This window comes from Entelurus aequoreus, linkage group LG27 (assembly GCF_033978785.1).
Source record: "Entelurus aequoreus isolate RoL-2023_Sb linkage group LG27, RoL_Eaeq_v1.1, whole genome shotgun sequence".
Classification (NCBI taxonomy): Eukaryota; Metazoa; Chordata; class Actinopteri; order Syngnathiformes; family Syngnathidae; genus Entelurus; species Entelurus aequoreus.
This window is the reverse complement of record NC_084757.1, coordinates 11,204,078-11,222,299: the sequence shown is the minus strand read 5'-3', so window position 1 is coordinate 11,222,299 and position 18,222 is coordinate 11,204,078. Positions and strand designations below refer to the sequence as shown.

At 38.8% G+C, this 18,222-nt stretch overlaps 1 protein-coding gene across 3 annotated transcripts in view; it reads right to left on the bottom strand.

Moving 5' to 3' along the window:
- The window catches only part of fam20b (FAM20B glycosaminoglycan xylosylkinase), a 36,124-nt gene that overhangs the window by 6,554 nt on the left and 11,348 nt on the right, over positions 1-18,222 (bottom strand). For all 3 annotated transcript variants that reach the window (XR_009824761.1, XM_062038791.1, XM_062038790.1), the window contains exons 2-6: positions 12,905-13,136; positions 5,983-6,230; positions 1,877-1,963; positions 1,706-1,815; positions 1,469-1,640 (exon numbers count right to left, since the gene is read on the bottom strand). Coding sequence is in view for 2 of the 3 variants with exons in the window: in XM_062038791.1 (XP_061894775.1) it covers positions 1,469-1,640; positions 1,706-1,815; positions 1,877-1,963; positions 5,983-6,230; positions 12,905-13,033 (746 nt within the window). In the remaining variant the exon portion in view is untranslated. The remainder of the gene's footprint in view (positions 1-1,468; positions 1,641-1,705; positions 1,816-1,876; positions 1,964-5,982; positions 6,231-12,904; positions 13,137-18,222) is intronic.

The following is an 18,222-nucleotide window of genomic DNA, read 5'->3' as shown; positions in this document are numbered from 1 at the left end:
TACGGTAAGCAACCGCCCCCATAGAAGAGGAAGCGCTTCTTCTTCTACGGTAAGCAACCGCCCCCATAGAAGAGGAAGCGCTTCTTCTTCTACGGTAAGCAACCGCCCCCATAGAAGAGGAAGCGCTTCTTCTTCTACGGTAAGCAACCGCCCCCATAGAAGAGGAAGCGCTTCTTCTTCTACGGTAAGCAACCGCCCCCATAGAAGAGGAAGCGCTTCTTCTACGGTAAGCAACCGCCCCCATAGAAGAGGAAGCGCTTCTTCTACGGTAAGCAACCGCCCCCATAGAAGAGGAAGCGCTTCTTCTTCTACTGTAAGCAACCGCCCCCATAGAAGAGGAAGCGCTTCTTCTTCTACGGTAAGCAACCGCCCCCATAGAAGAGGAAGCGCTTCTTCTTCTACGGTAAGCAACCGCCCCCATAGAAGAGGAAGCGCTTCTTCTTCTACTGTAAGCAACCGCCAAGGTGAGCACCTGCCCCCGTAGAAGAAGAAGCACGCGTATATTACCTTTCATTTAATTTGTGTGTTTCTGTAAAGACCACAAAATGGCTTCTACTAAGAGACACGCGTACAAGGTTCCACTGACTTTTGATATTCCTGTGAACCGCACTGTGGATACAACGGGAACACGTACGGTGAATATTCGCACCACAGGGAATGAGAAGTCGTCCTACTGTGGTTCTAGCTTGCCATGCTAACGGCCAGAAACTTCCACCCACGGTGATATTCAAAAGGAAGACCTTACCAAAAGAGAACTTTCCAGCCGGCGTCATCATAAAAGCTAACTCGAAGGGATGAATGAATGAAGAAAAAATGAGCGAGTGGTTGATAGACGTTTACGCGAAGAGACCGGGTGACTTTTTTCACGCAGCTACGTTCCTGTTGACCTACGACTGCATGCGCGTCCACATCACAGATGGTGTCAAAAAACAAGTGAAGCACACCGAAGAAGAAGAATTCGAGGGATTTGTGGATGAGTAATAACTTCAGAAAGTGAGCTTTAAATGTTTATTTTGTGTGTTGTGTGACACTAACGTATGAGCAACGTTGAGTTATTGATGTTGCTATTGCTCTGCACTATTTTGAGTGTTACTATTTTTGTGATTGCACATTTGCACATTACATTTTGGGAGTGAACAGAGTTGTTAGAACGCTGGTTTGTAATATATTATTAAAGTTTGACTGACCTATCTGACTGTTTTTTTGACATTCCCTTTAGCGCAGCGTAGGTGCGGCTAATAACACGGGGCGGCTAATAGGTAAACAAAGTTTTGAAATATGCCATTCATTGAATGTGCGGCTTTTAACACGGGGCGGCTTATGGTGCGGAATATACGGTAGTCATATTTGTTGGTCTCAAAGGCTGGACTGGTGTGATCATTGTGAAATTTGGACTTTTACTTTTACTTCAGAGGAGCGTAAGACCACTACAGGTCACATGGGGTGATGTCACCAAGTCTCCACCCACCTGGCCAGTTTGCCTTCTCTGTAGGTGCGTCGCCAGGGATGCGTGTGTTTCTGCAGCGGCCAGACGTCCGGCAGCCACATGGTCACTGAACCCTCCATCATGTCGCCCTCGGCACACGCCGGGTCGCTCTCCCGGCAGTAGAAACACTTCCCGTAGAAGCACGTGTTGTTTCCTGCCGCGCGCAAAAAGACGTGACTTTCACAGACGACGGCATTGAGAGCGCGGCGGTCTCCTCACCGTGCGTGAGGAACGTCTTGAGCAGCTGGTCGGTGGACACGGGTTTGAGCTCGGTGCGCAGGTTGATGTAACGTCCCACCACTAGGGGCGCTCTCCTGAAGCCCAGGATCCTGCGGCGAGGACACGGTGTCAGCTCTCGTTTGCTGGCGAGTGAACGTAAGAATGACGTACCTGTCCAGGTGGAAGGCAGCCACCTCTGCGTTGTGTCGGTCGTAACCGGCGTACGGCTCCCCTTCCACCACGAAGTCGCGGCTGTATCTGGTGGGATAATAATGCACGTGTGGGACTCTCTTAGAAACCTTTCATCTACACCAGGGGTGTCCAAAGTGTGGCCCGCAGGTCATTTTTTAACGGCCCTACGGCACATTTTAAAAATACGATTGAAAAAAATTAAAAACATGATAAGTGGTATAAAAGAGCAAACAGGTGAAATGTAACAAGAAAATGTCGCAATGTTTACTCTAATAACACAAAGCTGCCATGCAGGCTGTTTCTTTCTTCAATGTCATTATGAATTATTGACCTATTCAAGGCTCCAATTATGTCACATTCGAGATATTTTGGGGGAAAATGTTGCATATTTTGTGTTTGCCATAGAAAAAACTGAGCTGTTTTTTTTAAAGGGCCTAAAACGAACAAACGAAAAACATAAACAACAATAAAACGTATAATTGACAGATAGATCTGAAGTTGATCTCGAGATTATTGTGTTAAAAGTAAACAGTAAAAAAAAAAAAGGAATTTATTTTTTAACACTATAATTATTTGGATCCCCAATCATTTTAGTGTGATTTGTTTTTAAGTGTCATTGCTCAAAAAATAATAATGAATCAAAATCAATGTTGTTATGAGTTATTGACCTTTTTAAGGCTCCAATTATTATATAATCTCAAACATTCCACTTAAAAATGTTATTGTGTGAAAATATTGCATATTTTGTATTTTTTCCATAAAAACACAGGGTTTTCTTTGACAACAAGAGCATACAACTTAAATCTTTAAAAGCGTTATATTGACAGATAGACCTAATGTTGATCTAGAGATTTAAAACTTGAATAATAATAAAAATAATAATACTGAATAATGACACATTTTTAATATTTTTTTGACCAAAACCCTTTGGGGTCCCCGGGATCAAGCCTGAGTGGAGGCCTACATGTATATTTTTTATACATATATTGTATTGTTTTTTAAAATAAAAAATATCAAAATGGCCCCCGCTTGCTTTGATTTTTCAGAATGCGGCCCTATATAAAAGTTTGGATACCCCTGATCTACACCAACCTTTTTCCACTGAGGGCCACAGACCGACAAATCAATGGCCATTTTGGTAGTTTTCACCTTCAAAACCAGTTCAGTATAGATTTTTATCAAAGAACTAGAAAACTTAAAATTCCGTAGAAATGTGTGAATGCTGAAGAACCAAAGCCAAACTGAAAAGCTAACGCTGCACGCTGGCCAAATAGCGTCAGGTATCAAAATGTATGAGCAAAAAAGAAAGCATGCTAACAGTACTATGCTAACAATAACATGCTTAAAGATAGCATTAGTGCAGGGGTCACCAACCTTTTTGAAAGCAAGAGCTACTTCTTGGGTACTGATTAATGCGAAGGGCTACCAGTTTGATACACACTTCAATAAATTGCCAGAAATAGCCAATTTGCTCAATTTACCTTTAACTCTATGTTATTATTAATAATTAATGATATCTACACTTAATCGAACGGTTTAAAAGAGGAGAAAACGCGAAAAAAAATGACAATTAAATTTTGAAACATAGTTTATCTTCAATTTCAACTCTTTAAAATTCAAAATTCAACCGAAAAAAAGAGGAGAAAAAATAGCTAATTTGAATCTTTTTGAAAAAATTAAAAAAATAATTTATGGAACATCATTAGTAATTTTTCCTGATCAAGATTAATTTTAGAATTTTGATGACATGTTTTAAATAGGTTCAAATCCAATCTGCACTTTGTTAGAATATATAACTAATTGGACCAAGCTATATTTCTAACAAAGACAAATCATTATTTCTTCTAGATTTTCCAGAACAACATTTTTAAAAGAAATTCAAAAGACTTTGAAATAAGATTTAAGTTGGATTCTACAGATTTTCTAGATTTGCCAGAATATTTTTTTTGAATTTTAATCATAATAAGTTTGAAGAAATATTTCACAAATATTCTTTGTCGAAAAAAACAGAAGCTAAAATGAAGAATTAAATTAAAATGTATTTATTATTCTTTACAATAAAACATTTTTTTTTACTTGAACATTGATTTAAATTGTCAGGAAAGAAGAGGAAGGAATTTAAAAGGTAAAAAGGTATATGTGTTTAAAAATCCTAAAATCATTTTTAAGATTGTATTTTTTCTCTAAAATTGTCTTTCTGAAAGTTATAAGAAGCAAAGTAAAAAAAATAATGAATTTATTTAAACAAGTGAAGACCAAGTCTTTAAAATATTTTCTTGGATTTTCAAATTCTATTTGAGTTTTGTCTTTCTTAGAATTAGAGCAAAGCGAGACCAGCTTGCTAGTAAATAAATAAAATGTAAAAAATAGAGGCAGCTCACTGGTAAGTGCTGCTATTTGAGCTATTTTTAGAACAGGCCAGCGGGCTACTCATCTGGTCCTTACGGGCTACCTGGTGCCCGCGGGCACCGCGTTGGTGACCCCTGCATTAGTGCAATACCAAAAATATATGACACTCAGATGTATATCTGCTAAATTAGCTAATAATAAAGCTACCATGCTTATGCTTAGATTGCATTTTTGCCCCATTTCTGTGAGAATCCTGCGTGTGGCTGAAGCATTAAGAAGTGGGGCTATGCAGGACTAGCTGCATTGTGCTCAAACAACCACCAGGTAACATATGTGAGCAGGTAATACTGTATCATTTCCTTCCCTTTCGGACTTATCAGGTCAGTAGTGAATGTGGTAGGCAAAGATGCAACCTCGCCTACTGGAAGTACCAAAATATATGACTAATGCTAGCATGCTAATGTTAGCATGCATTAAGTACCAAAATATGACTGGAGGTGTATACCTACAAAATTAGCTAATAAAAAAAGCTAACATAGGAATACTAATCTTAGCATGCTAACAGGTATCATTCGTCAAGAAGCAAAATATTTGACGCTATGGTATATACCTACGAAATTAGCAACTAAAAAAAACTAGCTTAGTAATGTTAGCAAACGCAACAGGTATCATTCGTCAAGTAACAAGTATTTAACGCTTTAGTGTAAACCTATAAAATTAGCAAAAAAGATAGCATGCTAATATTAGTGTCAGAATAATTGTATCTAAGTTATCACAAAACTTTGTGTTTCAATGAGTTCCTGGCGAGAAGACAAAAGCTGTTTTTGATCCTACCAAGAAGAAGGCTTGTAAAACCCCACTGTGTAGGATGGGAAGCAACATGAAGGTGTTCTGTTTCTTTGATGTATTGTAATCAACAGAAAGATATTGTCTTGACCCGAGATCTACAAAGTGGAGAGGAAGCAGGACCGGCCCAAGCTCCAGGGACCTTTTGTTTGAACTGTGTTACAACCTTTTCTTTGAACTGTTGTAATCAAGGGTGATGGCTGTTTACGACCCCCGTCCCTTAGAAACAGCTGTTGCCATGTAATCAGGGAAAGTCCAAATAAAAGAGGAGGCTTGCAATCTTTCGTCAGACCGTGGTGAGTACAGTCTAGGGCTGCAACTAACGATTAATTTGATAATCGATTAATCCGTCGATTATTACTTTGATTAATCAATTAATAATCGGATAAAAGAGACAAACTACATTTCTATCCTTTCCAGTATTTTATTGAAAAAAAACAGCATACTGGCACCACACTTATTTTGATTATTGTTTCTCAGCTGTTTGTACATGTTGCAGTTTATAAATAAAGGTTTATAAAAAAAATGAAAAATATCTAAAAATAAATAAATAAATAAAATTGCCTCCGCGCATGTGCATAGCATAGATCCAACGAATCAATGACTAAATGAATCGCCAACTATTTTTATAATCGATTTTAATCGATTAGTTGTTGCAGCCCTAGTACAGTCCAGACGTTTCTCCTCAATTGAGCCAAATTTAATTATGTCTCTGTTTAATTCCTTGCTTCTTGTCTTGTTTAATAGATGTCATCAGTGTTTGAACCTGACAATTAGAATGCTAAAATTTGTGCCGTGGGCGGTGAAATAATTAGCTACGTGCCACAAATGGTCCCTGTGCCGCACTTTGGACACCCCTGATCCCCATACAAGTGCTGACAAAGGTGTACCTTTTAGGTTTGAAGACCACTTTTTGCCCCCCGTCCAGAACCAGCAGGGCTTTGAGTTGCGTCCCCATGTAGCCCACGTCGGCCCGTAGTATGCGGGTGGTGCTCAGAGCGGTGAGCAACGCCGCCAGCTCGGGCGTCTCCTCGGGGTACACCTCCCGGGGACCCACCCATTGGCTCGCTATCTCCCAGGGAGACTGCAGGGTGTGGGTGAGGCGAGCCCCCCGTGACAGAGACAGCCCCGCCTCCATCTGAAGGGGGAGACAACGCGGACATTGAGCATAACCACATCCTGCTATTCTGAAAAATACAAAATAAATCATTAACATACAAATCGTTTCATTTTTAATGATGTATGCAACGTAAACAAAATTATTTTGGCACCGTTTTTAACATCACACAAGTGTAAAAATAAGTGGACCACACAAATACATTTAAGCGATGTCATCATAGTGTACTGAGCAGCCAGGACAGAGACATGCAGGTACCTATTTCTATTCTATGGTTATCATCACTGCTATTTGTGTGTGGCAACGTCGTCGTTCCAACATCGAATAGAGCAGTGTTTTTCAACCACTGTGCCGTGGCACACTAGTGTGCCGTGAGATACAGTCTGGTATACCGTGGGAGATTCTGTAATTTCCTCTAATAGGGTTAAAATTATTTTTTGCAAACAAGTAATTATAATCCGCAAATAATGTGCCGTTGTTGAGTGTCGTGTAATACTCTTCCATATCAGTAGGGGGCAGCAGGTAGCTAATTGCTTTGTAGATGTCGGGCGACAAAATAAACAAAAACAGAATGCTGGACGACAGCAAAGACTTTTAGCGTGCGGAGCAGAGACGGCATCCACAAAGTACATCCGTACATGACATGCCAATCAAAAATGTCCACACAAAGAAGGGTAAAAACAACTTAAAATAAGTCTTGATTGCGAAAACAAAGCAGGTTCAAAGGAAGACACAGAACTGCTACAGGAAAATACCAACAAAAGAGAAAAAGCCACCAAAATAGGAGTGCAAGACAAGAACTAAAACACTACACAGGAAAACAGCAAAAAACTCCAAATAAGTCACGGCGTGATGCGACTGGTGGTGACAGCACACCTACTTTGAGACAAGAGCTATAGTGAAGCATGCTTGGTTATGGTTTAAATTCATATCCAACAATTGCGAGAACAACTTTTAAATTGTCAAAATGGGCTGCTGAGTTTTATTTTTCAATGATTCTGCTAGTTGTGTGCCTCTGAAATTTTTTAATGAAAAAAATGTGCCTTGGCTCAGAAAAGGTTGAAAAACACTGGAATAGACAATATTACCGCCCCAGAAGTGGTACTATTTTGGAGTTCATCTAACATTTTATGCCTCAGAAACCAAACTGGAGTTCAAACTAGGGATCCACCGATTATCAGCACCGATATTTGCCATTTTGATATATATTAGTATCTGCCTTTTTTGTTGTTGTTTGTTTTTAACAACTACAACAGGACTACATCAGCAGATACAATATATACAAATATGATATTTAATAATAATAATAATGGATTAGATTTATATAGCGCTTTTCTGGACACTCAAAGCACTTCACAGAGAAGTGAGAACCCTTCATTCATTTTTACACCTCATTCATTCATCATTCATTCTCCGGTGTGAGCGGCACCGGGGGCAAGGGTGAAGTGTCCTGCCCAAGGACACAACGGCATTTTTGGATGGTAAGAGGCGGGGAGCGAACCTGCAACCCTCAGGTTTATGCCACGGCCGCTCTACCCACTACGCCAGACCTGGGCATTCTGCGGCCCGCGGGCCGCATCCGGCCCTTTGTGCGTCCCTGTCCGGCCCGCGTGAGGCCAATTATAAATTACAAAATAAATTTTAAAAAGTATCTATGTCGAGTGTGCAATACAACGGTGCTGCTTTTGTTTTGAAAATCGTTGTTTGTATTACTTCCGTGTGGACGTATGCGTGATTGTGAGTGAATGTGAACAACTGCAATTACAAAATAAAGTTGAAAAAACATCTATGTCCTGCGCGCAATACAACTGTGCTGCTTTTATTTTGAAAAGTATTATTTATGGGCGTGTGTCCGTGTGTAACCTGCGAGTGAAGGTGCACATGCAGCGACAAGTGATGCACGGTTTACACCCGAGACGCCAAAAAGAGAAAAGTTGATGAGGAATGCCGTGTTTTCAACAACACATGAACTGCAAAGCAACGTCCCCTCACCTAAGGTGCGTGCCTGCGCAATTGTGCACTGCTCAAGCGTCTGCTGCGCGCAGCAAGTATATGCCGCGCACCAAATCAAATCCCATCTGAATTCTAAACAAAATAAACATATTTATTCTATGGAATTTTGCAATGCAACTTTGAGTGACAGTGACAACAAGCGGCCCTAACGGTGTTCGTCAACACCGTTCAATTGAACACCGTTCAATTATTGTAACGTCTATCGAGGACAGGAATTATATCGATCACTTTATTGAGCAAAACTGTTTATATTCGGACATAACCACACCAAAAACATGAGTAAAACAATTCTATCTGGAAAAACTAGTCATTTTCTGCCGTACAAACCAGGCCAAAACCAACTTGTCATCTGTCACCAACACGCATAGCACTAAACCACTGGTGCGTTTAAGGCCACACAAAAAGTCGGACAACTCAAACACCACACAAAGTTACACTATGACTCCTCAGTCATACGTGTGCTTATTTTACTGTCATTTATTATTAATGTTAATTTATATATATTAGTCATGGAATGCTGTTACACACACTATGTTGAAGTATTACTATTATTATTATTATTATTATTATTATTTATCTTACGGTATATATCAAAAATAATATTGAGCAAAATTTAATTGAAATATTGTCGATGTGGCCCTCCAGCAGTGCTCGGGTAGTTCATGCGGCCCCCGGTAAAAATTAATTGCCCACCCCTGCACTACGCCATGCCGCCCCTAAATAATAATTGAGTCATTACAAGGGAATAATGAGTGAAGCAGATAGTAATAAACACCAGTACTTTTGCCCTGCATGAGAAGTTACCTTTTTTAATTATATATTTTTTATTCATTTAAGAATAAAAATTACGCTGTAAACGTTCTGTTTTTGCATTGCGCATTATTATGGTACTTACGGTTCAGCCACTCTTTTAGTGTATTTACGGTACCTCCCAGCATGCATTGCTCTATGCGCGGGCTCCGGTAGTCAGTCTGTTATGTGTGAACGGCAGTGGCCGGTTTGTTATTGTGTTCCCTGAACTTAAACTCAGTAAAGTATACTTACACAAAGAAGAAGGTTGTCGTCATTGAATTATCAACGCTCATTGTCAAAAGTTCTACCAAAAATATGTTGTGATATCTGACAGGGCATTTATTTTGAGTTCTTGTGAGAATGCTCAGCTGTGTTGACAGCTGCGCTCACACACTCCTTCTAATGCAGTACCAGTGTTTCCCATAAACTGCCAAGATACGTGGCTATGGGCGTGGCCACCATGACATCATCGAGTAATTTGCATAAATTAATACAATGATATGATTTTCTCTAAAAAGGCTAAAAAAATGTATACTTACTAATTAATAATAACAGTTTTGTTTTAAACGTCCATCCATCCATCCATTTTACAATATAATTACAACACTTTATGTACATATTTATATACAGATTTGAACAATAAGTTATTCACTGAAATATATTTATTAATTGTGGTTCTTACAAAAAATATATCTTATAAAAATATAAAAGCTAAAATGTCTCTTAAAGCTCTGCCCCTTTAATTAGTGCATACTAAATAATTTAACTTTAGCCTACTACTACAACCATATTATTTACCAGCAACATAAAGTGAAACAGAGGCAGAGGTGTCCTGCCACAGTCAGTAACAAATAAACAGAAAACAGTAATGGTGGTAGATAGACACAAAGCTCCATCAAACATCTAATCCACTGAACAAAGAGCTCCAAAATTCTTGATCCTACACTTCTCTTTTGTAAAGTAAATCTGAACAGCCGATATGGGCATCTACATCAACTATATGAGTTGCCTGAGAAGCTTGACAGGACACAAAAAAAAAAAAAAAAAAATTAATTAAAAAAAATATATATATTTTTTTGTATCGGCCTTAATTCTTTCATGGCGGGCCGCAACAAATAAATGAATGTGTGGGAAACACTGCAGTACTGATGATGGTCTAAAACAGCGGTTCTCAAACTTTTATTCGCCAAGTACCGCCTCAGAAAACACTTGGCTCTCCAAGTACCACCATAATGGTAAACATTTAAATACGGTAGCGTAGTAGGCCTCAGTATTCATTAAAAACAAAGCAGGGGTTTTATTTACCTTGTATATTTAATATGTTTGGCTACTGTAACATTATACACAGTTTGAACAGTAACACTGTGCTTGAATGTAGGAAAATAAAACATTGTACTTTAATCAAGAGATTCTTTGGCGTACCGCTAATGGTACACGTACCACAGTGGCCTAGTGGTTAGAGAGTCCGCCCTGAGATCGGTAGGTTGTGAGTTCAAACCCCGGCCGAGTCATACCAAAGACTATAAAAATGGGACCCATTACCTCCCTGCTTGGCACTCAGCATCAAAGGTTGGAATTGGGTGTTAAATCACCAAAAATGACTCCTGGGCGCGGCATTGTTGCTGCCTACTGCTCCCCTCACCTCCCAGGGGGTGAACAAGGGGATGGGTCAAATGCAGAGGACAAATTTCACCACACCTATTATGTGTGTGAGTGTAACAATCATTGGTACTTTAACTTTTTTTTAACAGTTTGAGAATCACTACTCTACCGTGTGTCTCATTTGCTTACAAGACTTTGTCTAAAACTCAAATTTTGTGCAGTTTTTGTGTGGGAGGAAACTGGAGTTGTCAGGGGAAAACCCACAAACACACGGGGACCGATGCACACTCCACACAGCAATGTCCAAACGGAGGTTGGAAGACAACACGGCGTAAACTCAGACGTTATTGTCGGTAGTAATGTCAAAGAATTTAGGCTAGTTTGCACTGGATTGAAAAAGAAATGAAGTAATTAACTTAGACTTAGACAAACTTTAATGATCCACAAGGGAAATTGTTCCACACAGTAGCTCAGTTACAAAGGATGGAAGGGATTGTGCACACAAGGGCACAAAAAGTGGGCGAAAACAAAAAGGTATAAAGTAGACTAAAAATGTACCATAGTAGCAATATAAAATATAAAATATATGTAGCAACTAACGATTAATTTGATAATCGATTAATATGTCGATTATTACTTCGATTAATAATCGGATAAAAGAGACAAACTACATTTCTATCCTTTCCAGTATTTTATTGAAAACCCCCAGCATACTGGCACCATGTTGTGGACATTGGGGGTGCAGCATACACCAATAATAACACGGAAATGTAACTCATCAGAACTGAATCAGATATTGTACACGTTTCTGTTGTGAATAATAAAGGATTCATTTTAGGCTGCCTCTGAATAATAGCATGAAATATTCCAGCACCTTCATAACGTTTAGTTATACTAAAGCGTCACTCAAATCTAAATATATTTATATAGCTTTATCGGGCCCGGCTACATTGATCCATTATGAAACCAACCTGAGATATTTCTGTCCGTTACGTTTATTTCGAAATTGGTAACCGTGCGTTTTCTCTCTCAAAACGGAGTCAAATGTGCCGAAGACACATTATCAGCCCCGCGTTGCAACAAAGGCATAACTTTAACGTTACTCACAAAAAAGCTGAACTCATGAATGCTTGTTGCCACTATGGACTTAAAAAGTTACATACTGTGAGTTCTTCCCTTCATCCATGGCTCCAACATGTTTCCTTTTCAGGTGCTTCTGAAGCAATGTTGTACTTCCGTGCCATTTTGCAGGAAATGGTCTTCTTTGAAGTCTTTAAAGTGAAGTGTTCCCACACTTTTGACGACTTAGGTCGTACACTTTTCTCCATTGAAGCAATAACCTCAAGATGTTTCTCCGCTAAACTATCGGTCGTGTTTTCCTGCGCCATTTTTCGAATTTTTCCAGCAAAGGAGACGCCGTCGTCACGTGAGCTGCACATGACCACATCATTGGCTAGCTTACCTCCACCTCATGAGACGTAGCCTCACCGCCGCCCTGACGCTGTTTTGTACTGTTTTTGATTATTGTTTCTCAGCTGTTTGTAAATGTTGCAGTTTATAAATAAAGGTTTATAAAACAAAAAAACAAACAAAAAAAATAACCAAAAAAAAAAAAAAAGCCTCCACGCATGCGCATAGCATAGTTTCAACGAATCGATGACTAAATTAATCGCCAACTATTTTGGTAATCGATTTTAATCGATTAGTTGTTGCAGCCCTAATTTTCATATTATATATACAGTATATAATATATACTGATATATTATATTATTATAAAATATATACAATATATAACAAAACCCAATTACCATGCACAATATTACAGTATATGTAACAGCTGCAGCGAAAAAAGGCAGCATAAAATAAAGAGTTAATAAGTTAATAAGTAATTAGTTAATAACTTAAAATACCTTTCTCTCCTTACTTTTGCCGAGTGTCAACTTGGTTTGGGTGCGCGACCAGCTGACGTGCTTCTGAAAGGCGATTTAGATGCACTTTTTTTTTCTTCAATGAGGAAAGTTTTTATATCTGAGTTTTCTTTCAAACTTATTATAGCCAATATTACGTAAATAATAGATGATATATGGTATATTCATTCTTACAATACATCACTTAAATTTGTTTATGTTAAAAAAAAGTTTTCATGGAAAAAAAAAGAAGAAAAAACATTTTGAAGGTGTGGCGGCATTAATCTGGCTTATTATATATTATATAATTGTTAAGATGTAGGGGAAATCCTGTACCGGTATAACTCTTAATACTGGGAAACCCGGCAGCCCAAAACTAACCTTGCGAAAGGCCCGCAGGTCGCGCCTGCTGGCAGCAGATCCCTCGCTGCCGTCAAGCAGGAAGATCTTGGCGAGGCCCACTAGGAGGAGCACGGCACACAGCAGCAACAAGCGTTGTTTGAGCTTCATCTCCACACGGGACCTGTTCCTCAAGCGCCCGCGTCACTCTCCCAGTCCCTCATCCTTCATGGCCCGCCTCCGCTCGCCTGATGATGTTGAAGTTTAACAAGGCCTGCAGGAACAGAGCGATGACACGATTGAAAACAAAACAGTCCATCAATATCATGCATGGAATGGACTTTTAATGCCGCTCTCAGTTTGTGCCTGAGGACATCTGCTGACCCACTAATGCTTTTACTCCAACACCACAATCAGCTGTATTTGTGCTCGCTTGTCTCCCACAAAGTGTGCGTCACATGCGTCGGCAGACGTACAAGAACTGTCGGATTTGTATAATTGTAGCCACGGTATGATTAGTCATTACAAAGAAATCCCATAAAATAAGTTGACCTGTTCAAAACCTGGCTATTAACAAACACAATGTCGTCCTACGTAACACTTAAAGAGTTTTTGCTTAAGTTTACGTCATAAAAAAAACCCTAACTAACCAAACTCTGTGGTAATGTTTTACTGTAGCAGATTAGGGGAAACCCTGAGATAGTGCAGCGCACAGCTGTTCAAAGTGCAGCCCGCAGCTCATTTTTTAACAGCCCACGGCACATTCAAAAAATAATATTAAAAAAAACATTAAAAAGTGGGAAAAAAGGTGAAATGTATCGAGAAAAATTGCAATGTTGACTAATAACACAAGTCTGCCATGCATGCTGCATTTTCTTTAAAACTGTCATTGCTCAAAAAATAATAATCAATGTTGTTATGAATTATTGACCTATTCAAGGCTCCAATTACTTCACTTCAAATATTCCACTTTGAAATATTTTTTTGGGGAAAATATTGCACATTTTGTGTGTTTGCCATGAAAAATAAGTGTTTTTTTTGGACAAAAAGGTCAGCACAAAAAAACCTGGACAAATGCTAAAAATTAATAATCTACTGATAGATCTGAAGTTGGTCTAAAGAGTGTAGAAAGTAAAAACTATTTATGACTTATTTTGTAACACTTTTATGAGTGGGCCCTTTTGGGTCCTCAAGACTTTTTGTTGGACTTAAAAAAAAAACAAAAAAACGTCATTGCTCAAAAAATAATAATGAATCAATGTTGTTATGAATTATTTCCCATCAGATATTTCACTTAGAAAATGTGTTTTTGCTATATAAACAGGGTTTTGACAAAAATGACATAAAACATAAACAACAACTTTATATGGAGAGATAGACCTGAAGTTGATCTAGATCAGGGGTGTCCAAACCTTTTCCACTGAGGGCCGCACACTGAAAAATCTAAGAATTGGGGGGCCATTGTGATATTTTTCATTTTCAAAACCAATACAATATATTGTATAGATTTTTTTATTTTTTTTTTACCTTTGAGGCTCCCCTAAAGTTTGGGTCTTAGTCATGAAAATATAAAAAATAAATAAGTCATATATATTTTTTTTAGTCAACACTTAAATCTCTAGATCACTTTCAGGTCTATCTGTCGATATAAAGTGTTTTCCTTTTAATATTGTTGTCCTTTTCAAAGTGGAAAATTTGATGTGAAGTAATTTGAGCCTTAAAAGGGAACTGCACCTTTTTAGGACTTTTTTTCCCCGCTTTCAAACATGTAAAAATCGTCTTGTTCTTGGTGGCTAGCAATTCAGTTAATGGAAGCAATCAATTCTACCTCTAAATCACTTTAAAAAATGCATTTAAAAACCGTCAACAATACGTCATGTATGTTCCGTAACCTGTTAAATCACCAAACTGTAGCGACATTGTTATTGTAAGAGCGAACACTGAGGAAGTCTTTTTTTTATCGTAGTAACACATCGGCATGCTACAGTATTAGCCGTAAAAGCTAACTACGGAAAGAGATAAGCAACACAAAACGCATTTGAGTTTGTAATGCAGAACACAATGTGATAAGACACCAATCTGTACTGACTGAAAAACCTGAACATTCATATTACAGTATCTGTAAAGTATTATTTCATGTTTTGTTGGTACACATCTAGCCAAGACAGTGTATGTATCATCAATATAAAGTGTGAATCACTCGATGGACTGTTTAGTTCAGCTGGCCAGGGACGTATTTTCCGGTTAATTTATGGGTAAGCACTCCATTTATGTCGAAGTAGCTCTCCAAAAAGTGCACTTCTGCTGCTATTGGAACATACTAACTACACACACTATGACACTAAGAACACCAGTCATCAATCAACAATTCTTCCCCCCTTATATGAGAGCAAAGCCTGGCAATAATTGCATATTGCCTGTTCTGCCCTCACTATACGTGTTGAGGTTATACAGCGTGGCAGACAGCTAACAAACAATCCAAAGCAGATTAATCCATTTAGGCTCTTTATTGTTGTTGATCTTGCTCTAACTTTTCCTTTCTTTACTTTTGTCTTGCATTGGACTGTTATTTTTTTAAAAAAAACTGAAATACACACAATGACAAATGTATAAGCTATGTGATTCAATTAACATACTGAAATGTAATACACAATATGTAAATATTAGCTTCACACAAATATACAGTACTATCATCAAACAAATACTTCTGAGTGTTGAAACTATTTCGATGGTGGAAATATACGACTGGCAGCCATTTTAAGTCCTCAAAACATCCATTGAAACAGTGCACAAAAATCGTTTTTCAATAAACATCTTAGTATCAAACTTAACCACTTTCCACCTTAATATTGAGTTACATAAACAAGTTAAACAGTTTACTTACAGACGTATCTTTTCCAAGGCTTGTAAGCGCTAACACAACTTGTCTACTTCTCAATTGTCTCAACCCGGAAGTGCCCAAACTAATGACGCGTAGTATTTTCATATCGCCACAAGGTGTCAGTAAGAGTCTACAATCAAATGGGCATAACATTGCAGGTCCCACAGGGCATTTCCTGTACGTGGGAAGGGATTCGTTCCCAGGGATTCGAATAAAAAAACAACTCTTTTTCTTTACTATAGTGGCCTCGATAACGGGAACCGGTTCTCAAAAAGGGATTTGAGTCCATGGAATCGGTTCTTTTCTTATCGAACAACCGGGAGAACCGATTTCGAACATCATCCCTAGTTACTACAATATATATATATATATTCTTGCAGTGTGTACAAGCGGTAGAAAATGGATGGATGGGATAGGTGTATATAAAACGTTGAAGGGTTTGTTTAAGAACTTGTTTAAGAGGGCTTTAAAAAGCTACAACGGTGACTCCCATTAGCCACATCTTTCAAGGGTTTTCTTCTTTGAAACCTCCCCCCAAAAACGACATGTGTTCTTGTCTCTCATAAAGATTGTGTACAATATGCAAAGCTCCAAAAAAATTGTGCAGTTCCCCCATAAAATAGGTCAATAATTCTTAACATCATTGATTTTAATTTTTTTTAAGCAAAAAGTTGTTGTTTTTTTAAGTCCCGCTAAAATTGTTGGGGATCCAAAAAGGCTCTACTCAGAGAAGTGTAGGGATGGGAATATTGAAAAACACTGTGATTTATAATCCGAAAAATACGGTACCTCTCGCTTGGTCCCGGTATGAACCGTTTGCTTGCCTAACAGAATTGCTATTGTGACATCCAGTAGACACATTTAGAACAGCAGTTTCTTTCGTTCAAAAAAGAAAGCAGCTCATTTTTATACTTGGCAAACATAACTTGGGGCCGGATAAAACCTGTGTGTACAGCTCCACTAATGGGCATTGGAGTGTTACTTTCAAAGGCAAAATGAAAGTATTGCTAGAAACATAATTTTATATGGGACTTTATTGTATTACATGTATAGTACATGTTCCAAAAAGAAAAAAGCATAAAACACAGTAGTTTTCAAATATACAAAATGTAAAAAAGGGAATAAATATTCAAAATAATCTAGTTTGGTTACGCCATCATGAGCGCAACACAAGGTTGTAAAAGTTTTGTAATGGCCATAGGGGTCCATCGTTATATAAATATATATAATAAATTGCCAGTCACAGTTAACTTGTGCTCAGCTGGGAAAATAAATATATATATATACTTATGTCATCCATTTACTTATTATAAACTGTTACAGGCGTATTTAATAATCATGTTAATATTAAATATGTACGTAAATAATATGTGGGGATATAAAAGGCATCCGGTTCTATCAGACCGGGCGGAAGCGGAAAGTGACGTCACTAACCACCTGGAGCACCTGTCAGACGCAGTGTTTTTTGCCACGGAGCCACTTCTTGGAATAATCCGCCTTTTTGACATTTTTGGTGTGCTTTTCATTGGCCTGTGGAGAACCGGGAGAACAGAGACTCTTTCCAGGAGGACTTTGAGTTGGATGCGCAGTCTCGGTACCGTGAGTACACTGCTGCGGCTTTCAAACATTTCATCGCTTGCCCGTACGTGCATGTCACGCTACGTGCATGTCACGTACGTAACTTTTGGGACTTTGGGGAAATATATGTGTTGTATGAACTTTGGGCTGTGGGATTGAGTGTGTTGTGTGGGTGTTTGATTTAAATTGGCGGGTTATATGGACGGGAGGGGGGAGTTGTTTGCTATGCGGGATTAATTTGTGGCATATTAAATATAAGCCTGTTCGTTTTGTGGCTGATAGTTATACATGTCTTGTGTTTATTTAATGTATTAATCATTCCCAGCTGAATATCAGGTCCCACCCGTGACTCCTTAAATGCGTAGTGGCAAAGACGCCCGGGGAACTTGGGTGCGTTTTGTTACAGAGTGGTGCCTGGCAGGTTGCCATGGATGAGGATAGCAAGCCAAAGACTGCCATGATCACACATATGGGCCTATATCAATTTAAAGTCATGCCATTTGGACTGCGCAATGCTGGGGCGACCTTCCAGCGTTTAATGGAGACAGTTCTGGGTGAGCTTAGGGGAAGGATCTGTTTCATGTACATTGACGACATCATTGTGTTTTCACAAACAGAAGAACAACACCTGCTTGACCTTGAAGTGGTGTTTGCAAAATTACAACAAGCAAACCTTACTCTCAACATCAAGAAATGCCACCTGCTTCAAGATCAGCTCACCTTCCTTGGACACCTAATATCCGGCAAAGGAGTGGAAGTAGATCCGGAAAAAATATCAGCAATAACTGCATATCCCCCTCCCACAGACCTGAAGAGTCTTCAGAGGTTTCTTGGCATGGTCGGCTGGTACCACAAGTTCATCCCCAGGCTGGCCGACATTTCATCTCCTCTAAACCAACTA